Raw genomic sequence first — 24393 nt, forward strand, 5'->3', positions numbered from 1 at the left:
GCATATGAAGGATCACTGACAATTCTCTGAATCTCTCTGCTCGAATTCCTGGTGCCAACACCAAGAATCAAGACCCCACTTTCTTTCAAAGCAGAGGCAGGTGTATCAACATTATCGTTTGACCTTGATCCACTGAGCAAAATGAGAATCTGAGGGACACCCTGTTGACTTCTACTGCCAGCAGAGGAAGTGAAGACATTGTCTCTCACATACTGAAGAGCTGACCCAGTGTTGAGGGTCTGCCACCTCTGTGCCTTAGAGTCTTGATGGTGTCGAGGACGTCTGTCTCTTCCGAGTAAGTATTTAGATAGAAATGGGTCTCAGGATCTCTACTGTACTGCACCACTGAAACACGGTCCCTGTTCTCCTCAACGTTGAGTTTTTCAACTACTTTTTGTACAAAGTCAAGCATGGCTGGGAATCCATTCCTAGTGCCATCTGAACCATCCAGCAGGAAGACAACATCCCTTCTGCTGATGTCAAATTCAACTGGAAAGAGAACAATGCCATTTGTTAACATGCATCAATTTGAGGTCTAAAGGCATAGAGAAATTTCTTTCATTGCCTATTTTATAGTCTGGCTTTTTATTAAGAAAAAAAAAACCCAAACCTATAGTTAGGTTAATCGTATTAAAATAATTCTTTCACGCAGTCATACCAGTAGGAGTTGGTGATGCCGGAGTGATGGGAACAGAAACAGCCTCTACAGTGTTGACAAGCTGCTCTTGGACATTTGGGAGCTCAGTGAAATCTGACACAGACAGAGCGTATTTAGGCTCATGTGAAATCTTCTGCAGTTCTCTGCTGTCGGAGCCTCGTGATCCTATTGTGAATATCAAGACTCCCAGATCTTTCAGAGCAGAGGCCGGGACATCAACATTGTCAAATGACCTTGCGCCACTCAGAAGGATCAGTATTTGTGGCACACCCTCTAGTCGTCTGCTGCCTGAGGAGGCAGTGAAGACATTGTCTCTAACGTACTGGAGAGCCGCCCCCGTGTTCAGGGGTCTTCCTCCTTTGTGCCTCAGAACACTAACCGTGTCACTATGTCATCCTTTCTTGTGTACGTGTTTAGATAGAAATGTGTCTCAGGATCTCTGCTGAACTGGACTACAGAAACACGGTCTTTGTCCTCAGCCACATTCAACTTCTCCATCACTCTTAGCACAAAGTCCTTCATTGCAGGGAACCCACTGCGTGTGCCATCTGACCCATCCAGCAGGAAAACAACATCTCTCCTTTGTGCTTCAGGCTCAACTACAGAAATTGAGGTTGAAAAGGCAGAGCACTGTAAACAAGCTCACAATACTATTTTCCTCTTTGCACTGATCATAAAAAGAGTAGCCTTTCATTACATCACCAAGTCAAATAAACCTTCACTGCTTGTTTTTCAAAATCACCTGACTCACTTAATAGAAACTCTGAATGCACAAATTGACCTATCGTTCTCCCCGCAAATGGCTGTGCGGGCAACCTGAAAATATCTGTGACAATCTGTCTTACCTATGACTGTAGGTTTCACCGGCGTCACATATGAAACTGCGCTTGCGAGAGTGGACAAAAACTGCTGCTGGAACAGCGGGAAGGTCAGAGATCTCAGAAATAGACTGAGCATATGAAGGATCACTGACAATTCTCTGAATCTCTCTGCTCGAATTCCTGGTGCCAACACCAAGAATCAAGACCCCACTTTCTTCAAAGCAGAGGCAGGTGTATCAACATTATCGTTTGACCTTGATCCACTGAGCAAAATGAGAATCTGAGGGACACCCTGTTGACTTCTACTGCCAGCAGAGGAAGTGAAGACATTGTCTCTCACATACTGAAGAGCTGACCCAGTGTTGAGGGGTCTGCCACCTCTGTGCCTTAGAGTCTTGATGGTGTCGAGGACGTCTGTCTCTTCCGAGTAAGTATTTAGATAGAAATGGGTCTCAGGATCTCTACTGTACTGCACCACTGAAACACGGTCCCTGTTCTCCTCAACGTTGAGTTTTTCAACTACTTTTTGTACAAAGTCAAGCATGGCTGGGAATCCATTCCTAGTGCCATCTGAACCATCCAGCAGGAAGACAACATCCCTTCTGCTGATGTCAAATTCAACTGGAAAGAGAACAATGCCATTTGTTAACATGCATCAATTTGAGGTCTAAAGGGCATAGAGAAATTTCTTTCATTGCCTATTTTATAGTCTGGCTTTTTATTAAGAAAAAAAAAACCCAAACCTATAGTTAGGTTAATCGTATTAAAATAATTCTTTCACGCAGTCATACCAGTAGGAGTTGGTGATGCCGGAGTGATGGGAACAGAAACAGCCTCTACAGTGTTGACAAGCTGCTCTTGGACATTTGGGAGCTCAGTGAAATCTGACACAGACAGAGCGTATTTAGGCTCATGTGAAATCTTCTGCAGTTCTCTGCTGTCGGAGCCTCGTGATCCTATTGTGAATATCAAGACTCCCAGATCTTTCAGAGCAGAGGCCGGGACATCAACATTGTCAAATGACCTTGCGCCACTCAGAAGGATCAGTATTTGTGGCACACCCTCTAGTCGTCTGCTGCCTGAGGAGGCAGTGAAGACATTGTCTCTAACGTACTGGAGAGCCGCCCCCGTGTTCAGGGGTCTTCCTCCTTTGTGCCTCAGAACACTAACCGTGTCCACTATGTCATCCTTTCTTGTGTACGTGTTTAGATAGAAATGTGTCTCAGGATCTCTGCTGAACTGGACTACAGAAACACGGTCTTTGTCCTCAGCCACATTCAACTTCTCCATCACTCTTAGCACAAAGTCCTTCATTGCAGGGAACCCACTGCGTGTGCCATCTGACCCATCCAGCAGGAAAACAACATCTCTCCTTTGTGCTTCAGGCTCAACTACAGAAATTGAGGTTGAAAAGGCAGAGCACTGTAAACAAGCTCACAATACTATTTTCCTCTTTGCACTGATCATAAAAAGAGTAGCCTTTCATTACATCACCAAGTCAAATAAACCTTCACTGCTTGTTTTTCAAAATCACCTGACTCACTTAATAGAAACTCTGAATGCACAAATTGACCTATCGTTCTCCCCGCAAATGGCTGTGCGGGCAACCTGAAAATATCTGTGACAATCTGTCTTACCTATGACTGTAGGTTTCACCGGCGTCACATATGAAACTGCGCTTGCGAGAGTGGACAAAAACTGCTGCTGGACAGCGGGAAGGTCAGAGATCTCAGAAATAGACTGAGCATATGAAGGATCACTGACAATTCTCTGAATCTCTCTGCTCGAATTCCTGGTGCCAACACCAAGAATCAAGACCCCACTTTCTTTCAAAGCAGAGGCAGGTGTATCAACATTATCGTTTGACCTTGATCCACTGAGCAAAATGAGAATCTGAGGGACACCCTGTTGACTTCTACTGCCAGCAGAGGAAGTGAAGACATTGTCTCTCACATACTGAAGAGCTGACCCAGTGTTGAGGGGTCTGCCACCTCTGTGCCTTAGAGTCTTGATGGTGTCGAGGACGTCTGTCTCTTCCGAGTAAGTATTTAGATAGAAATGGGTCTCAGGATCTCTACTGTACTGCACCACTGAAACACGGTCCCTGTTCTCCTCAACGTTGAGTTTTTCAACTACTTTTTGTACAAAGTCAAGCATGGCTGGGAATCCATTCCTAGTGCCATCTGAACCATCCAGCAGGAAGACAACATCCTTTCTGCTCATGTCAAAATCAACTGGAAAGAGAACAATGCCATTTGTTAACATGCATCAATTTGAGGTCTAAAGGACATAGAGAAATTTCTTTCATTGCCTATTTTATAGTCTGGCTTCAATTAAGAAAAAAAAAAAGGTTAATCGTATTAAAATAATTCTTTCACGCAGTCATACCAGTAGGAGTTGGTGATGCTGGAGTGATGGGAACAGAAACAGCCTCTACAGTGTTGACAAGCTGCTCTTGGACATTTGGGAGCTCAGTGAAATCTGACACAGACAGAGCGTATTTAGGCTCATGTGAAATCTTCTGCAGTTCTCTGCTGTCGGAGCCTCGTGATCCTATTGTGAATATCAAGACTCCCAGATCTTTCAGAGCAGAGGCCGGGACATCAACATTGTCAAATGACCTTGCGCCACTCAGAAGGATCAGTATTTGTGGCACACCCTCTAGTCGTCTGCTGCCTGAGGAGGCAGTGAAGACATTGTCTCTAACGTACTGGAGAGCCGCCCCCGTGTTCAGGGGTCTTCCTCCTTTGTGCCTCAGAACACTAACCGTGTCCACTATGTCATCCTTTCTTGTGTACGTGTTTAGATAGAAATGTGTCTCAGGATCTCTGCTGAACTGGACTACAGAAACACGGTCTTTGTCCTCAGCCACATTCAACTTCTCCATCACTCTTAGCACAAAGTCCTTCATTGCAGGGAACCCACTGCGTGTGCCATCTGACCCATCCAGCAGGAAAACAACATCTCTCCTTTGTGCTTCAGGCTCAACTACAGAAATTGAGGTTGAAAAGGCAGAGCACTGTAAACAAGCTCACAATACTATTTTCCTCTTTGCACTGATCATAAAAAGAGTAGCCTTTCATTACATCACCATGATTTGCATGCTACATACATTTTCATTTCTGGACTTCTCTATATACCAGGGAGAATTTGGAACAGCTTTGAAGAAAATCAGGCCCGTAAAAGACTGAGTGACATGGATTAATACTCGGTTTGTCTTACCTATCTGTGTTGGAGAGACAGTTTTGGTCTCTTCGCGTACGGTGTTAATTCTGGAGAAAAGCTGCTCTTGGACAGTGGGGAGATTAGCAAAGTCTGTCACTGAGAGTGCAGAACTAGGGTCATATGAGATCTTCTGCAATTCTCTACTATCGGAGCCCCTTGATCCTACGGCGAAGGTCAAGACTCCAAGCTCCTTCAGGGAAGAGGCTGGCATGTCAATGTTATCAAACGACCTTCCGCCACTCAACAAAATCAGTAACTGAGGCACACCCTCTAGACGTCTGCTTCCGGAAGAGGCAGTGAAGACGTTGTCTCTCACATACTGGAGAGCTGCTCCTGTATTGAGGGGTCGCCCCCCTCTGTGCCGTAGACCTCTAACAGTGTTGAGAACGCTCTCCTTTGTTGTGTACGTGTTAAGATAGAAATGGGCTTCTGGCTCTCTGCTGAATTGGACTACCGACACACGGTCTCTCCTGTCTGACACGTTCAACCTGTCCACCATTCTTTGCACAAAGTCACGTATTGCAGGGAAAGAATCCCTAGTGCCATCTGAACCATCCAAAAGGAACACTACATCTCTCCTGGTCATTCTTCTTTCCGCTACAGGTAGTGAAAAACAAAACAAAAGTCAAATAAACCTTCACTGCTTGTTTTTCAAAATCACCTGACTCACTTAATAGAAACTCTGAATGCACAAATTGACCTATCGTTCTCCCCGCAAATGGCTGTGCGGGCAACCTGAAAATATCTGTGACAATCTGTCTTACCTATGACTGTAGGTTTCACCGGCGTCACATATGAAACTGTGCTTGCGAGAGTGGACAAAAACTGCTGCTGGACAGAGGGAAGGTCAGAGATCTCAGAAATAGACTGAGCATATGAAGGATCACTGACAATTCTCTGAATCTCTCTGCTCGAATTCCTGGTGCCAACACCAAGAATCAAGACCCCACTTTCTTTCAAAGCAGAGGCAGGTGTATCAACATTATCGTTTGACCTTGATCCACTGAGCAAAATGAGAATCTGAGGGACACCCTGTTGACTTCTACTGCCAGCAGAGGAAGTGAAGACATTGTCTCTCACATACTGAAGAGCTGACCCAGTGTTGAGGGGTCTGCCACCTCTGTGCCTTAGAGTCTTGATGGTGTCGAGGACGTCTGTCTCTTCCGAGTAAGTATTTAGATAGAAATGGGTCTCAGGATCTCTACTGTACTGCACCACTGAAACACGGTCCCTGTTCTCCTCAACGTTGAGTTTTTCAACTACTTTTTGTACAAAGTCAAGCATGGCTGGGAATCCATTCCTAGTGCCATCTGAACCATCCAGCAGGAAGACAACATCCCTTCTGCTGATGTCAAATTCAACTGGAAAGAGAACAATGCCATTTGTTAACATGCATCAATTTGAGGTCTAAAGGGCATAGAGAAATTTCTTTCATTGCCTATTTTATAGTCTGGCTTTTTATTAAGAAAAAAAAAACCCAAACCTATAGTTAGGTTAATCGTATTAAAATAATTCTTTCACGCAGTCATACCAGTAGGAGTTGGTGATGCCGGAGTGATGGGAACAGAAACAGCCTCTACAGTGTTGACAAGCTGCTCTTGGACATTTGGGAGCTCAGTGAAATCTGACACAGACAGAGCGTATTTAGGCTCATGTGAAATCTTCTGCAGTTCTCTGCTGTCGGAGCCTCGTGATCCTATTGTGAATATCAAGACTCCCAGATCTTTCAGAGCAGAGGCCGGGACATCAACATTGTCAAATGACCTTGCGCCACTCAGAAGGATCAGTATTTGTGGCACACCCTCTAGTCGTCTGCTGCCTGAGGAGGCAGTGAAGACATTGTCTCTAACGTACTGGAGAGCCGCCCCCGTGTTCAGGGGTCTTCCTCCTTTGTGCCTCAGAACACTAACCGTGTCCACTATGTCATCCTTTCTTGTGTACGTGTTTAGATAGAAATGTGTCTCAGGATCTCTGCTGAACTGGACTACAGAAACACGGTCTTTGTCCTCAGCCACATTCAACTTCTCCATCACTCTTAGCACAAAGTCCTTCATTGCAGGGAACCCACTGCGTGTGCCATCTGACCCATCCAGCAGGAAAACAACATCTCTCCTTTGTGCTTCAGGCTCAACTACAGAAATTGAGGTTGAAAAGGCAGAGCACTGTAAACAAGCTCACAATACTATTTTCCTCTTTGCACTGATCATAAAAAGAGTAGCCTTTCATTACATCACCATGATTTGCATGCTACATACATTTTCATTTCTGGACTTCTCTATATACCAGGGAGAATTTGGAACAGCTTTGAAGAAAATCAGGCCCGTAAAAGACTGAGTGACATGGATTAATACTCGGTTTGTCTTACCTATCTGTGTTGGAGAGACAGTTTTGGTCTCTTCGCGTACGGTGTTAATTCTGGAGAAAAGCTGCTCTTGGACAGTGGGGAGATTAGCAAAGTCTGTCACTGAGAGTGCAGAACTAGGGTCATATGAGATCTTCTGCAATTCTCTACTATCGGAGCCCCTTGATCCTACGGCGAAGGTCAAGACTCCAAGCTCCTTCAGGGAAGAGGCTGGCATGTCAATGTTATCAAACGACCTTCCGCCACTCAACAAAATCAGTAACTGAGGCACACCCTCTAGACGTCTGCTTCCGGAAGAGGCAGTGAAGACGTTGTCTCTCACATACTGGAGAGCTGCTCCTGTATTGAGGGGTCGCCCCCCTCTGTGCCGTAGACCTCTAACAGTGTTGAGAACGCTCTCCTTTGTTGTGTACGTGTTAAGATAGAAATGGGCTTCTGGCTCTCTGCTGAATTGGACTACCGACACACGGTCTCTCCTGTCTGACACGTTCAACCTGTCCACCATTCTTTGCACAAAGTCACGCATTGCAGGGAAAGAATCCCTAGTGCCATCTGAACCATCCAAAAGGAACACTACATCTCTCCTGGTCATTCTTCTTTCCGCTACAGGTAGTGAAAAACAAAACAAAAGTCAAATAAACCTTCACTGCTTGTTTTTCAAAATCACCTGACTCACTTAATAGAAACTCTGAATGCACAAATTGACCTATCGTTCTCCCCGCAAATGGCTGTGCGGGCAACCTGAAAATATCTGTGACAATCTGTCTTACCTATGACTGTAGGTTTCACCGGCGTCACATATGAAACTGTGCTTGCGAGAGTGGACAAAAACTGCTGCTGGACAGAGGGAAGGTCAGAGATCTCAGAAATAGACTGAGCATATGAAGGATCACTGACAATTCTCTGAATCTCTCTGCTCGAATTCCTGGTGCCAACACCAAGAATCAAGACCCCACTTTCTTTCAAAGCAGAGGCAGGTGTATCAACATTATCGTTTGACCTTGATCCACTGAGCAAAATGAGAATCTGAGGGACACCCTGTTGACTTCTACTGCCAGCAGAGGAAGTGAAGACATTGTCTCTCACATACTGAAGAGCTGACCCAGTGTTGAGGGGTCTGCCACCTCTGTGCCTTAGAGTCTTGATGGTGTCGAGGACGTCTGTCTCTTCCGAGTAAGTATTTAGATAGAAATGGGTCTCAGGATCTCTACTGTACTGCACCACTGAAACACGGTCCCTGTTCTCCTCAACGTTGAGTTTTTCAACTACTTTTTGTACAAAGTCAAGCATGGCTGGGAATCCATTCCTAGTGCCATCTGAACCATCCAGCAGGAAGACAACATCCCTTCTGCTGATGTCAAATTCAACTGGAAAGAGAACAATGCCATTTGTTAACATGCATCAATTTGAGGTCTAAAGGGCATAGAGAAATTTCTTTCATTGCCTATTTTATAGTCTGGCTTTTTATTAAGAAAAAAAAAACCCAAACCTATAGTTAGGTTAATCGTATTAAAATAATTCTTTCACGCAGTCATACCAGTAGGAGTTGGTGATGCCGGAGTGATGGGAACAGAAACAGCCTCTACAGTGTTGACAAGCTGCTCTTGGACATTTGGGAGCTCAGTGAAATCTGACACAGACAGAGCGTATTTAGGCTCATGTGAAATCTTCTGCAGTTCTCTGCTGTCGGAGCCTCGTGATCCTATTGTGAATATCAAGACTCCCAGATCTTTCAGAGCAGAGGCCGGGACATCAACATTGTCAAATGACCTTGCGCCACTCAGAAGGATCAGTATTTGTGGCACACCCTCTAGTCGTCTGCTGCCTGAGGAGGCAGTGAAGACATTGTCTCTAACGTACTGGAGAGCCGCCCCCGTGTTCAGGGGTCTTCCTCCTTTGTGCCTCAGAACACTAACCGTGTCCACTATGTCATCCTTTCTTGTGTACGTGTTTAGATAGAAATGTGTCTCAGGATCTCTGCTGAACTGGACTACAGAAACACGGTCTTTGTCCTCAGCCACATTCAACTTCTCCATCACTCTTAGCACAAAGTCCTTCATTGCAGGGAACCCACTGCGTGTGCCATCTGACCCATCCAGCAGGAAAACAACATCTCTCCTTTGTGCTTCAGGCTCAACTACAGAAATTGAGGTTGAAAAGGCAGAGCACTGTAAACAAGCTCACAATACTATTTTCCTCTTTGCACTGATCATAAAAAGAGTAGCCTTTCATTACATCACCATGATTTGCATGCTACATACATTTTCATTTCTGGACTTCTCTATATACCAGGGAGAATTTGGAACAGCTTTGAAGAAAATCAGGCCCGTAAAAGACTGAGTGACATGGATTAATACTCGGTTTGTCTTACCTATCTGTGTTGGAGAGACAGTTTTGGTCTCTTCGCGTACGGTGTTAATTCTGGAGAAAAGCTGCTCTTGGACAGTGGGGAGATTAGCAAAGTCTGTCACTGAGAGTGCAGAACTAGGGTCATATGAGATCTTCTGCAATTCTCTACTATCGGAGCCCCTTGATCCTACGGCGAAGGTCAAGACTCCAAGCTCCTTCAGGGAAGAGGCTGGCATGTCAATGTTATCAAACGACCTTCCGCCACTCAACAAAATCAGTAACTGAGGCACACCCTCTAGACGTCTGCTTCCGGAAGAGGCAGTGAAGACGTTGTCTCTCACATACTGGAGAGCTGCTCCTGTATTGAGGGGTCGCCCCCCTCTGTGCCGTAGACCTCTAACAGTGTTAAGAACGCTCTCCTTTGTTGTGTACGTGTTAAGATAGAAATGGGCTTCTGGCTCTCTGCTGAACTGGACTACCGACACACGGTCTCTCCTGTCTGACACGTTCAACCTGTCCACCATTCTTTGCACAAAGTCACGTATTGCAGGGAAAGAATCCCTAGTGCCATCTGAACCATCCAAAAGGAACACTACATCTCTCCTGGTCATTCTTCTTTCCGCTACAGGTAGTGAAAAACAAAACAAAAGTCAAATAAACCTTCACTGCTTGTTTTTCAAAATCACCTGACTCACTTAATAGAAACTCTGAATGCACAAATTGACCTATCGTTCTCCCCGCAAATGGCTGTGCGGGCAACCTGAAAATATCTGTGACAATCTGTCTTACCTATGACTGTAGGTTTCACCGGCGTCACATATGAAACTGTGCTTGCGAGAGTGGACAAAAACTGCTGCTGGACAGAGGGAAGGTCAGAGATCTCAGAAATAGACTGAGCATATGAAGGATCACTGACAATTCTCTGAATCTCTCTGCTCGAATTCCTGGTGCCAACACCAAGAATCAAGACCCCACTTTCTTTCAAAGCAGAGGCAGGTGTATCAACATTATCGTTTGACCTTGATCCACTGAGCAAAATGAGAATCTGAGGGACACCCTGTTGACTTCTACTGCCAGCAGAGGAAGTGAAGACATTGTCTCTCACATACTGAAGAGCTGACCCAGTGTTGAGGGGTCTGCCACCTCTGTGCCTTAGAGTCTTGATGGTGTCGAGGACGTCTGTCTCTTCCGAGTAAGTATTTAGATAGAAATGGGTCTCAGGATCTCTACTGTACTGCACCACTGAAACACGGTCCCTGTTCTCCTCAACGTTGAGTTTTTCAACTACTTTTTGTACAAAGTCAAGCATGGCTGGGAATCCATTCCTAGTGCCATCTGAACCATCCAGCAGGAAGACAACATCCCTTCTGCTGATGTCAAATTCAACTGGAAAGAGAACAATGCCATTTGTTAACATGCATCAATTTGAGGTCTAAAGGGCATAGAGAAATTTCTTTCATTGCCTATTTTATAGTCTGGCTTTTTATTAAGAAAAAAAAAAACCCAAACCTATAGTTAGGTTAATCGTATTAAAATAATTCTTTCACGCAGTCATACCAGTAGGAGTTGGTGATGCCGGAGTGATGGGAACAGAAACAGCCTCTACAGTGTTGACAAGCTGCTCTTGGACATTTGGGAGCTCAGTGAAATCTGACACAGACAGAGCGTATTTAGGCTCATGTGAAATCTTCTGCAGTTCTCTGCTGTCGGAGCCTCGTGATCCTATTGTGAATATCAAGACTCCCAGATCTTTCAGAGCAGAGGCCGGGACATCAACATTGTCAAATGACCTTGCGCCACTCAGAAGGATCAGTATTTGTGGCACACCCTCTAGTCGTCTGCTGCCTGAGGAGGCAGTGAAGACATTGTCTCTAACGTACTGGAGAGCCGCCCCCGTGTTCAGGGGTCTTCCTCCTTTGTGCCTCAGAACACTAACCGTGTCCACTATGTCATCCTTTCTTGTGTACGTGTTTAGATAGAAATGTGTCTCAGGATCTCTGCTGAACTGGACTACAGAAACACGGTCTTTGTCCTCAGCCACATTCAACTTCTCCATCACTCTTAGCACAAAGTCCTTCATTGCAGGGAACCCACTGCGTGTGCCATCTGACCCATCCAGCAGGAAAACAACATCTCTCCTTTGTGCTTCAGGCTCAACTACAGAAATTGAGGTTGAAAAGGCAGAGCACTGTAAACAAGCTCACAATACTATTTTCCTCTTTGCACTGATCATAAAAAGAGTAGCCTTTCATTACATCACCAAGTCAAATAAACCTTCACTGCTTGTTTTTCAAAATCACCTGACTCACTTAATAGAAACTCTGAATGCACAAATTGACCTATCGTTCTCCCCGCAAATGGCTGTGCGGGCAACCTGAAAATATCTGTGACAATCTGTCTTACCTATGACTGTAGGTTTCACCGGCGTCACATATGAAACTGCGCTTGCGAGAGTGGACAAAAACTGCTGCTGGACAGCGGGAAGGTCAGAGATCTCAGAAATAGACTGAGCATATGAAGGATCACTGACAATTCTCTGAATCTCTCTGCTCGAATTCCTGGTGCCAACACCAAGAATCAAGACCCCACTTTCTTTCAAAGCAGAGGCAGGTGTATCAACATTATCGTTTGACCTTGATCCACTGAGCAAAATGAGAATCTGAGGGACACCCTGTTGACTTCTACTGCCAGCAGAGGAAGTGAAGACATTGTCTCTCACATACTGAAGAGCTGACCCAGTGTTGAGGGGTCTGCCACCTCTGTGCCTTAGAGTCTTGATGGTGTCGAGGACGTCTGTCTCTTCCGAGTAAGTATTTAGATAGAAATGGGTCTCAGGATCTCTACTGTACTGCACCACTGAAACACGGTCCCTGTTCTCCTCAACGTTGAGTTTTTCAACTACTTTTTGTACAAAGTCAAGCATGGCTGGGAATCCATTCCTAGTGCCATCTGAACCATCCAGCAGGAAGACAACATCCTTTCTGCTCATGTCAAAATCAACTGGAAAGAGAACAATGCCATTTGTTAACATGCATCAATTTGAGGTCTAAAGGACATAGAGAAATTTCTTTCATTGCCTATTTTATAGTCTGGCTTCAATTAAGAAAAAAAAAAAGGTTAATCGTATTAAAATAATTCTTTCACGCAGTCATACCAGTAGGAGTTGGTGATGCTGGAGTGATGGGAACAGAAACAGCCTCTACAGTGTTGACAAGCTGCTCTTGGACATTTGGGAGCTCAGTGAAATCTGACACAGACAGAGCGTATGTAGGCTCATGTGAAATCTTCTGCAGTTCTCTGCTGTCGGAGCCTCGTGATCCTATTGTGAATATCAAGACTCCCAGATCTTTCAGAGCAGAGGCCGGGACATCAACATTGTCAAATGACCTTGCGCCACTCAGAAGGATCAGTATTTGTGGCACACCCTCTAGTCGTCTGCTGCCTGAGGAGGCAGTGAAGACATTGTCTCTAACGTACTGGAGAGCCGCCCCCGTGTTCAGGGGTCTTCCTCCTTTGTGCCTCAGAACACTAACCGTGTCCACTATGTCATCCTTTCTTGTGTACGTGTTTAGATAGAAATGTGTCTCAGGATCTCTGCTGAACTGGACTACAGAAACACGGTCTTTGTCCTCAGCCACATTCAACTTCTCCATCACTCTTAGCACAAAGTCCTTCATTGCAGGGAACCCACTGCGTGTGCCATCTGACCCATCCAGCAGGAAAACAACATCTCTCCTTTGTGCTTCAGGCTCAACTACAGAAATTGAGGTTGAAAAGGCAGAGCACTGTAAACAAGCTCACAATACTATTTTCCTCTTTGCACTGATCATAAAAAGAGTAGCCTTTCATTACATCACCATGATTTGCATGCTACATACATTTTCATTTCTGGACTTCTCTATATACCAGGGAGAATTTGGAACAGCTTTGAAGAAAATCAGGCCCGTAAAAGACTGAGTGACATGGATTAATACTCGGTTTGTCTTACCTATCTGTGTTGGAGAGACAGTTTTGGTCTCTTCGCGTACGGTGTTAATTCTGGAGAAAAGCTGCTCTTGGACAGTGGGGAGATTAGCAAAGTCTGTCACTGAGAGTGCAGAACTAGGGTCATATGAGATCTTCTGCAATTCTCTACTATCGGAGCCCCTTGATCCTACGGCGAAGGTCAAGACTCCAAGCTCCTTCAGGGAAGAGGCTGGCATGTCAATGTTATCAAACGACCTTCCGCCACTCAACAAAATCAGTAACTGAGGCACACCCTCTAGACGTCTGCTTCCGGAAGAGGCAGTGAAGACGTTGTCTCTCACATACTGGAGAGCTGCTCCTGTATTGAGGGGTCGCCCCCCTCTGTGCCGTAGACCTCTAACAGTGTTAAGAACGCTCTCCTTTGTTGTGTACGTGTTAAGATAGAAATGGGCTTCTGGCTCTCTGCTGAACTGGACTACCGACACACGGTCTCTCCTGTCTGACACGTTCAACCTGTCCACCATTCTTTGCACAAAGTCACGTATTGCAGGGAAAGAATCCCTAGTGCCATCTGAACCATCCAAAAGGAACACTACATCTCTCCTGGTCATTCTTCTTTCCGCTACAGGTAGTGAAAAACAAAACAAAAGTCAAATAAACCTTCACTGCTTGTTTTTCAAAATCACCTGACTCACTTAATAGAAACTCTGAATGCACAAATTGACCTATCGTTCTCCCCGCAAATGGCTGTGCGGGCAACCTGAAAATATCTGTGACAATCTGTCTTACCTATGACTGTAGGTTTCACCGGCGTCACATATGAAACTGTGCTTGCGAGAGTGGACAAAAACTGCTGCTGGACAGAGGGAAGGTCAGAGATCTCAGAAATAGACTGAGCATATGAAGGATCACTGACAATTCTCTGAATCTCTCTGCTCGAATTCCTGGTGCCAACACCAAGAATCAAGACCCCACTTTCTTTCAAAGCAGAGGCAGGTGTATCAACATTATCGTTTGACCTTGATCCACTGAGCAAAATGAGAATCTGAGGGACACCCTGTTGACTTCTACTGCCAGCAGAGGAAGTGAAGACATTGTCTCTCACATACTGAAGAGCTGACCCAGTGTTGAGGGGTCTGCCACCTCTGTGCCTTAGAGTCTTGATGGTGTCGAGGACGTCTGTCTCTTCCGAGTAAGTATTTAGATAGAAATGGGTCTCAGGATCTCTACTGTACTGCACCACTGAAACACGGTCCCTGTTCTCCTCAACGTTGAGTTTTTCAACTACTTTTTGTACAAAGTCAAGCATGGCTGGGAATCCATTCCTAGTGCCATCTGAACCATCCAGCAGGAAGACAACATCCCTTCTGCTGATGTCAAATTCAACTGGAAAGAGAACAATGCCATTTGTTAACATGCATCAATTTGAGGTCTAAAGGGCATAGAGAAATTTCTTTCATTGCCTATTTTATAGTCTGGCTTTTTATTAAGAAAAAAAAAACCCAAACCTATAGTTAGGTTAATCGTATTAAAATAATTCTTTCACGCAGTCATACCAGTAGGAGTTGGTGATGCCGGAGTGATGGGAACAGAAACAGCCTCTACAGTGTTGACAAGCTGCTCTTGGACATTTGGGAGCTCAGTGAAATCTGACACAGACAGAGCGTATTTAGGCTCATGTGAAATCTTCTGCAGTTCTCTGCTGTCGGAGCCTCGTGATCCTATTGTGAATATCAAGACTCCCAGATCTTTCAGAGCAGAGGCCGGGACATCAACATTGTCAAATGACCTTGCGCCACTCAGAAGGATCAGTATTTGTGGCACACCCTCTAGTCGTCTGCTGCCTGAGGAGGCAGTGAAGACATTGTCTCTAACGTACTGGAGAGCCGCCCCCGTGTTCAGGGGTCTTCCTCCTTTGTGCCTCAGAACACTAACCGTGTCCACTATGTCATCCTTTCTTGTGTACGTGTTTAGATAGAAATGTGTCTCAGGATCTCTGCTGAACTGGACTACAGAAACACGGTCTTTGTCCTCAGCCACATTCAACTTCTCCATCACTCTTAGCACAAAGTCCTTCATTGCAGGGAACCCACTGCGTGTGCCATCTGACCCATCCAGCAGGAAAACAACATCTCTCCTTTGTGCTTCAGGCTCAACTACAGAAATTGAGGTTGAAAAGGCAGAGCACTGTAAACAAGCTCACAATACTATTTTCCTCTTTGCACTGATCATAAAAAGAGTAGCCTTTCATTACATCACCAAGTCAAATAAACCTTCACTGCTTGTTTTTCAAAATCACCTGACTCACTTAATAGAAACTCTGAATGCACAAATTGACCTATCGTTCTCCCCGCAAATGGCTGTGCGGGCAACCTGAAAATATCTGTGACAATCTGTCTTACCTATGACTGTAGGTTTCACCGGCGTCACATATGAAACTGCGCTTGCGAGAGTGGACAAAAACTGCTGCTGGACAGCGGGAAGGTCAGAGATCTCAGAAATAGACTGAGCATATGAAGGATCACTGACAATTCTCTGAATCTCTCTGCTCGAATTCCTGGTGCCAACACCAAGAATCAAGACCCCACTTTCTTTCAAAGCAGAGGCAGGTGTATCAACATTATCGTTTGACCTTGATCCACTGAGCAAAATGAGAATCTGAGGGACACCCTGTTGACTTCTACTGCCAGCAGAGGAAGTGAAGACATTGTCTCTCACATACTGAAGAGCTGACCCAGTGTTGAGGGGTCTGCCACCTCTGTGCCTTAGAGTCTTGATGGTGTCGAGGACGTCTGTCTCTTCCGAGTAAGTATTTAGATAGAAATGGGTCTCAGGATCTCTACTGTACTGCACCACTGAAACACGGTCCCTGTTCTCCTCAACGTTGAGTTTTTCAACTACTTTTTGTACAAAGTCAAGCATGGCTGGGAATCCATTCCTAGTGCCATCTGAACCATCCAGCAGGAAGACAACATCCTTTCTGCTGATGTCAAATTCAACTGGAAAGAGAACAATGCCATTTGTTAACATGCATCAATTTGAGGTCTAAAGGGCATAGAGAAATTTCTTTCATTGCCTATTTTATAGTCTGGCTTTTTATTAAGAAAAAAAAAACCCAAACCTATAGTTAGGTTAATCGTATTAAAATAATTCTTTCACGCAGTCATACCAGTAGGAGTTGGTGATGCCGGAGTGATGGGAACAGAAACAGCCTCTACAGTGTTGACAAGCTGCTCTTGGACATTTGGGAGCTCAGTGAAATCTGACACAGACAGAGCGTATTTAGGCTCATGTGAAATCTTCTGCAGTTCTCTGCTGTCGGAGCCTCGTGATCCTATTGTGAATATCAAGACTCCCAGATCTTTCAGAGCAGAGGCCGGGACATCAACATTGTCAAATGACCTTGCGCCACTCAGAAGGATCAGTATTTGTGGCACACCCTCTAGTCGTCTGCTGCCTGAGGAGGCAGTGAAGACATTGTCTCTAACGTACTGGAGAGCCGCCCCCGTGTTCAGGGGTCTTCCTCCTTTGTGCCTCAGAACACTAACCGTGTCCACTATGTCATCCTTTCTTGTGTACGTGTTTAGATAGAAATGTGTCTCAGGATCTCTGCTGAACTGGACTACAGAAACACGGTCTTTGTCCTCAGCCACATTCAACTTCTCCATCACTCTTAGCACAAAGTCCTTCATTGCAGGGAACCCACTGCGTGTGCCATCTGACCCATCCAGCAGGAAAACAACATCTCTCCTTTGTGCTTCAGGCTCAACTACAGAAATTGAGGTTGAAAAGGCAGAGCACTGTAAACAAGCTCACAATACTATTTTCCTCTTTGCACTGATCATAAAAAGAGTAGCCTTTCATTACATCACCATGATTTGCATGCTACATACATTTTCATTTCTGGACTTCTCTATATACCAGGGAGAATTTGGAACAGCTTTGAAGAAAATCAGGCCCGTAAAAGACTGAGTGACATGGATTAATACTCGGTTTGTCTTACCTATCTGTGTTGGAGAGACAGTTTTGGTCTCTTCGCGTACGGTGTTAATTCTGGAGAAAAGCTGCTCTTGGACAGTGGGGAGATTAGCAAAGTCTGTCACTGAGAGTGCAGAACTAGGGTCATATGAGATCTTCTGCAATTCTCTACTATCGGAGCCCCTTGATCCTACGGCGAAGGTCAAGACTCCAAGCTCCTTCAGGGAAGAGGCTGGCATGTCAATGTTATCAAACGACCTTCCGCCACTCAACAAAATCAGTAACTGAGGCACACCCTCTAGACGTCTGCTTCCGGAAGAGGCAGTGAAGACGTTGTCTCTCACATACTGGAGAGCTGCTCCTGTATTGAGGGGTCGCCCCCCTCTGTGCCGTAGACCTCTAACAGTGTTAAGAACGCTCTCCTTTGTTGTGTACGTGTTAAGATAGAAATGGGCTTCTGGCTCTCTGCTGAACTGGACTACCGACACACGGTCTCTCCTGTCTGACACGTTCAACCTGTCCACCATTCTTTGCACAAAGTCACGTATTGCAGGGAAAGAATCCCTAGTGCCATCTGAACCATCCAAAAGGAACACTACATCTCTCCTGGTCATTCTTCTTTCCGCTACAGGTAGTGAAAAACAAAACAAAAGTCAAATAAACCTTCACTGCTTGTTTTTCAAAATCACCTGACTCACTTAATAGAAACTCTGAATGCACAAATTGACCTATTGTTCTCCCCGCAAACGGCTGTGCGGGCAACCTGAAAATATCTGTGACAATCTGTCTTACCTATGACTGTAGGTTTCACCGGCGTCACATATGAAACTGTGCTTGCGAGAGTGGACAAAAACTGCTGCTGGACAGCGGGAAGGTCAGAGATCTCAGAAATAGACTGAGCATATGAAGGATCACTGACAATTCTCTGAATCTCTCTGCTCGAATTCCTGGTGCCAACACCAAGAATCAAGACCCCACTTTCTTTCAAAGCAGAGGCAGGTGTATCAACATTATCGTTTGACCTTGATCCACTGAGCAAAATGAGAATCTGAGGGACACCCTGTTGACTTCTACTGCCAGCAGAGGAAGTGAAGACATTGTCTCTCACATACTGAAGAGCTGACCCAGTGTTGAGGGGTCTGCCACCTCTGTGCCTTAGAGTCTTGATGGTGTCGAGGACGTCTGTCTCTTCCGAGTAAGTATTTAGATAGAAATGGGTCTCAGGATCTCTACTGTACTGCACCACTGAAACACGGTCCCTGTTCTCCTCAACGTTGAGTTTTTCAACTACTTTTTGTACAAAGTCAAGCATGGCTGGGAATCCATTCCTAGTGCCATCTGAACCATCCAGCAGGAAGACAACATCCCTTCTGCTGATGTCAAATTCAACTGGAAAGAGAACAATGCCATTTGTTAACATGCATCAATTTGAGGTCTAAAGGGCATAGAGAAATTTCTTTCATTGCCTATTTTATAGTCTGGCTTTTTATTAAGAAAAAAAAAACCCAAACCTATAGTTAGGTTAATCGTATTAAAATAATTCTTTCACGCAGTCATACCAGTAGGAGTTGGTGATGCCGGAGTGATGGGAACAGAAACAGCCTCTACAGTGTTGACAAGCTGCTCTTGGACATTTGGGAGCTCAGTGAAATCTGACACAGACAGAGCGTATTTAGGCTCATGTGAAATCTTCTGCAGTTCTCTGCTGTCGGAGCCTCGTGATCCTATTGTGAATATCAAGACTCCCAGATCTTTCAGAGCAGAGGCCGGGACATCAACATTGTCAAATGACCTTGCGCCACTCAGAAGGATCAGTATTTGTGGCACACCCTCTAGTCGTCTGCTGCCTGAGGAGGCAGTGAAGACATTGTCTCTAACGTACTGGAGAGCCGCCCCCGTGTTCAGGGGTCTTCCTCCTTTGTGCCTCAGAACACTAACCGTGTCCACTATGTCATCCTTTCTTGTGTACGTGTTTAGATAGAAATGTGTCTCAGGATCTCTGCTGAACTGGACTACAGAAACACGGTCTTTGTCCTCAGCCACATTCAACTTCTCCATCACTCTTAGCACAAAGTCCTTCATTGCAGGGAACCCACTGCGTGTGCCATCTGACCCATCCAGCAGGAAAACAACATCTCTCCTTTGTGCTTCAGGCTCAACTACAGAAATTGAGGTTGAAAAGGCAGAGCACTGTAAACAAGCTCACAATACTATTTTCCTCTTTGCACTGATCATAAAAAGAGTAGCCTTTCATTACATCACCAAGTCAAATAAACCTTCACTGCTTGTTTTTCAAAATCACCTGACTCACTTAATAGAAACTCTGAATGCACAAATTGACCTATCGTTCTCCCCGCAAATGGCTGTGCGGGCAACCTGAAAATATCTGTGACAATCTGTCTTACCTATGACTGTAGGTTTCACCGGCGTCACATATGAAACTGTGCTTGCGAGAGTGGACAAAAACTGCTGCTGGACAGCGGGAAGGTCAGAGATCTCAGAAATAGACTGAGCATATGAAGGATCACTGACAATTCTCTGAATCTCTCTGCTCGAATTCCTGGTGCCAACACCAAGAATCAAGACCCCACTTTCTTTCAAAGCAGAGGCAGGTGTATCAACATTATCGTTTGACCTTGATCCACTGAGCAAAATGAGAATCTGAGGGACACCCTGTTGACTTCTACTGCCAGCAGAGGAAGTGAAGACATTGTCTCTCACATACTGAAGAGCTGACCCAGTGTTGAGGGGTCTGCCACCTCTGTGCCTTAGAGTCTTGATGGTGTCGAGGACGTCTGTCTCTTCCGAGTAAGTATTTAGATAGAAATGGGTCTCAGGATCTCTACTGTACTGCACCACTGAAACACGGTCCCTGTTCTCCTCAACGTTGAGTTTTTCAACTACTTTTTGTACAAAGTCAAGCATGGCTGGGAATCCATTCCTAGTGCCATCTGAACCATCCAGCAGGAAGACAACATCCCTTCTGCTGATGTCAAATTCAACTGGAAAGAGAACAATGCCATTTGTTAACATGCATCAATTTGAGGTCTAAAGGGCATAGAGAAATTTCTTTCATTGCCTATTTTATAGTCTGGCTTTTTATTAAGAAAAAAAAAACCCAAACCTATAGTTAGGTTAATCGTATTAAAATAATTCTTTCACGCAGTCATACCAGTAGGAGTTGGTGATGCCGGAGTGATGGGAACAGAAACAGCCTCTACAGTGTTGACAAGCTGCTCTTGGACATTTGGGAGCTCAGTGAAATCTGACACAGACAGAGCGTATTTAGGCTCATGTGAAATCTTCTGCAGTTCTCTGCTGTCGGAGCCTCGTGATCCTATTGTGAATATCAAGACTCCCAGATCTTTCAGAGCAGAGGCCGGGACATCAACATTGTCAAATGACCTTGCGCCACTCAGAAGGATCAGTATTTGTGGCACACCCTCTAGTCGTCTGCTGCCTGAGGAGGCAGTGAAGACATTGTCTCTAACGTACTGGAGAGCCGCCCCCGTGTTCAGGGGTCTTCCTCCTTTGTGCCTCAGAACACTAACCGTGTCCACTATGTCATCCTTTCTTGTGTACGTGTTTAGATAGAAATGTGTCTCAGGATCTCTGCTGAACTGGACTACAGAAACACGGTCTTTGTCCTCAGCCACATTCAACTTCTCCATCACTCTTAGCACAAAGTCCTTCATTGCAGGGAACCCACTGCGTGTGCCATCTGACCCATCCAGCAGGAAAACAACATCTCTCCTTTGTGCTTCAGGCTCAACTACAGAAATTGAGGTTGAAAAGGCAGAGCACTGTAAACAAGCTCACAATACTATTTTCCTCTTTGCACTGATCATAAAAAGAGTAGCCTTTCATTACATCACCAAGTCAAATAAACCTTCACTGCTTGTTTTTCAAAATCACCTGACTCACTTAATAGAAACTCTGAATGCACAAATTGACCTATCGTTCTCCCCGCAAATGGATGTGCGGGCAACCTGAAAATATCTGTGACAATCTGTCTTACCTATGACTGTAGGTTTCACCGGCGTCACATATGAAACTGTGCTTGCGAGAGTGGACAAAAACTGCTGCTGGACAGCGGGAAGGTCAGAGATCTCAGAAATAGACTGAGCATATGAAGGATCACTGACAATTCTCTGAATCTCTCTGCTCGAATTCCTGGTGCCAACACCAAGAATCAAGACCCCACTTTCTTTCAAAGCAGAGGCAGGTGTATCAACATTATCGTTTGACCTTGATCCACTGAGCAAAATGAGAATCTGAGGGACACCCTGTTGACTTCTACTGCCAGCAGAGGAAGTGAAGACATTGTCTCTCACATACTGAAGAGCTGACCCAGTGTTGAGGGGTCTGCCACCTCTGTGCCTTAGAGTCTTGATGGTGTCGAGGACGTCTGTCTCTTCCGAGTAAGTATTTAGATAGAAATGGGTCTCAGGATCTCTACTGTACTGCACCACTGAAACACGGTCCCTGTTCTCCTCAACGTTGAGTTTTTCAACTACTTTTTGTACAAAGTCAAGCATGGCTGGGAATCCATTCCTAGTGCCATCTGAACCATCCAGCAGGAAGACAACATCCCTTCTGCTGATGTCAAATTCAACTGGAAAGAGAACAATGCCATTTGTTAACATGCATCAATTTGAGGTCTAAAGGGCATAGAGAAATTTCTTTCATTGCCTATTTTATAGTCTGGCTTTTTATTAAGAAAAAAAAAACCCAAACCTATAGTTAGGTTAATCGTATTAAAATAATTCTTTCACGCAGTCATACCAGTAGGAGTTGGTGATGCCGGAGTGATGGGAACAGAAACAGCCTCTACAGTGTTGACAAGCTGCTCTTGGACATTTGGGAGCTCAGTGAAATCTGACACAGACAGAGCGTATTTAGGCTCATGTGAAATCTTCTGCAGTTCTCTGCTGTCGGAGCCTCGTGATCCTATTGTGAATATCAAGACTCCCAGATCTTTCAGAGCAGAGGCCGGGACATCAACATTGTCAAATGACCTTGCGCCACTCAGAAGGATCAGTATTTGTGGCACACCCTCTAGTCGTCTGCTGCCTGAGGAGGCAGTGAAGACATTGTCTCTAACGTACTGGAGAGCCGCCCCCGTGTTCAGGGGTCTTCCTCCTTTGTGCCTCAGAACACTAACCGTGTCCACTATGTCATCCTTTCTTGTGTACGTGTTTAGATAGAAATGTGTCTCAGGATCTCTGCTGAACTGGACTACAGAAACACGGTCTTTGTCCTCAGCCACATTCAACTTCTCCATCACTCTTAGCACAAAGTCCTTCATTGCAGGGAACCCACTGCGTGTGCCATCTGACCCATCCAGCAGGAAAACAACATCTCTCCTTTGTGCTTCAGGCTCAACTACAGAAATTGAGGTTGAAAAGGCAGAGCACTGTAAACAAGCTCACAATACTATTTTCCTCTTTGCACTGATCATAAAAAGAGTAGCCTTTCATTACATCACCATGATTTGCATGCTACATACATTTTCATTTCTGGACTTCTCTATATACCAGGGAGAATTTGGAACAGCTTTGAAGAAAATCAGGCCCGTAAAAGACTGAGTGACATGGATTAATACTCGGTTTGTCTTACCTATCTGTGTTGGAGAGACAGTTTTGGTCTCTTCGCGTACGGTGTTAATTCTGGAGAAAAGCTGCTCTTGGACAGTGGGGAGATTAGCAAAGTCTGTCACTGAGAGTGCAGAACTAGGGTCATATGAGATCTTCTGCAATTCTCTACTATCGGAGCCCCTTGATCCTACGGCGAAGGTCAAGACTCCAAGCTCCTTCAGGGAAGAGGCTGGCATGTCAATGTTATCAAACGACCTTCCGCCACTCAACAAAATCAGTAACTGAGGCACACCCTCTAGACGTCTGCTTCCGGAAGAGGCAGTGAAGACGTTGTCTCTCACATACTGGAGAGCTGCTCCTGTATTGAGGGGTCGCCCCCCTCTGTGCCGTAGACCTCTAACAGTGTTAAGAACGCTCTCCTTTGTTGTGTACGTGTTAAGATAGAAATGGGCTTCTGGCTCTCTGCTGAACTGGACTACCGACACACGGTCTCTCCTGTCTGACACGTTCAACCTGTCCACCATTCTTTGCACAAAGTCACGTATTGCAGGGAAAGAATCCCTAGTGCCATCTGAACCATCCAAAAGGAACACTACATCTCTCCTGGTCATTCTTCTTTCCGCTACAGGTAGTGAAAAACAAAACAAAAGTCAAATAAACCTTCACTGCTTGTTTTTCAAAATCACCTGACTCACTTAATAGAAACTCTGAATGCACAAATTGACCTATCGTTCTCCCCGCAAATGGCTGTGCGGGCAACCTGAAAATATCTGTGACAATCTGTCTTACCTATGACTGTAGGTTTCACCGGCGTCACATATGAAACTGCGCTTGCGAGAGTGGACAAAAACTGCTGCTGGACAGCGGGAAGGTCAGAGATCTCAGAAATAGACTGAGCATATGAAGGATCACTGACAATTCTCTGAATCTCTCTGCTCGAATTCCTGGTGCCAACACCAAGAATCAAGACCCCACTTTCTTTCAAAGCAGAGGCAGGTGTATCAACATTATCGTTTGACCTTGATCCACTGAGCAAAATGAGAATCTGAGGGACACCCTGTTGACTTCTACTGCCAGCAGAGGAAGTGAAGACATTGTCTCTCACATACTGAAGAGCTGACCCAGTGTTGAGGGGTCTGCCACCTCTGTGCCTTAGAGTCTTGATGGTGTCGAGGACGTCTGTCTCTTCCGAGTAAGTATTTAGATAGAAATGGGTCTCAGGATCTCTACTGTACTGCACCACTGAAACACGGTCCCTGTTCTCCTCAACGTTGAGTTTTTCAACTACTTTTTGTACAAAGTCAAGCATGGCTGGGAATCCATTCCTAGTGCCATCTGAACCATCCAGCAGGAAGACAACATCCTTTCTACTCATGTCAAAATCAACTGGAAAGAGAACAATGCCATTTGTTAACATGCATCAATTTGAGGTCTAAA

At 45.2% G+C, this 24393-nt stretch overlaps 1 protein-coding gene across 1 annotated transcript; it reads right to left on the reverse strand.

Annotated features, from left to right (window-relative positions):
• Positions 1-1678: 1678 nt before the first annotated feature.
• Positions 1679-24315, reverse strand: LOC119263618. Its single transcript, XM_037539305.1, has 26 exons — positions 23746-24315; positions 22979-23578; positions 22145-22744; positions 21378-21974; positions 20532-21131; positions 19765-20361; positions 18919-19518; positions 18152-18748; positions 17385-17984; positions 16551-17150; positions 15784-16380; positions 14938-15537; positions 11819-12415; positions 10973-11572; positions 10205-10801; positions 9438-10037; positions 8604-9203; positions 7837-8433; positions 7070-7669; positions 6236-6835; positions 5469-6065; positions 4702-5301; positions 3868-4467; positions 3117-3713; positions 2271-2870; positions 1679-2100 (listed from the first exon to the last, which is right to left on the reverse strand). The coding sequence occupies exons 1-26, from the start codon at positions 24263-24265 to the stop codon at positions 1679-1681; spliced, it is 15315 nt and encodes a 5104-aa protein (XP_037395202.1). The 5' UTR covers positions 24266-24315.
• Positions 24316-24393: the final 78 nt, after the last annotated feature.

This window comes from Pygocentrus nattereri, chromosome 6, assembly GCF_015220715.1.
Source record: "Pygocentrus nattereri isolate fPygNat1 chromosome 6, fPygNat1.pri, whole genome shotgun sequence".
NCBI lineage: Eukaryota > Metazoa > Chordata > Actinopteri > Characiformes > Serrasalmidae > Pygocentrus > Pygocentrus nattereri.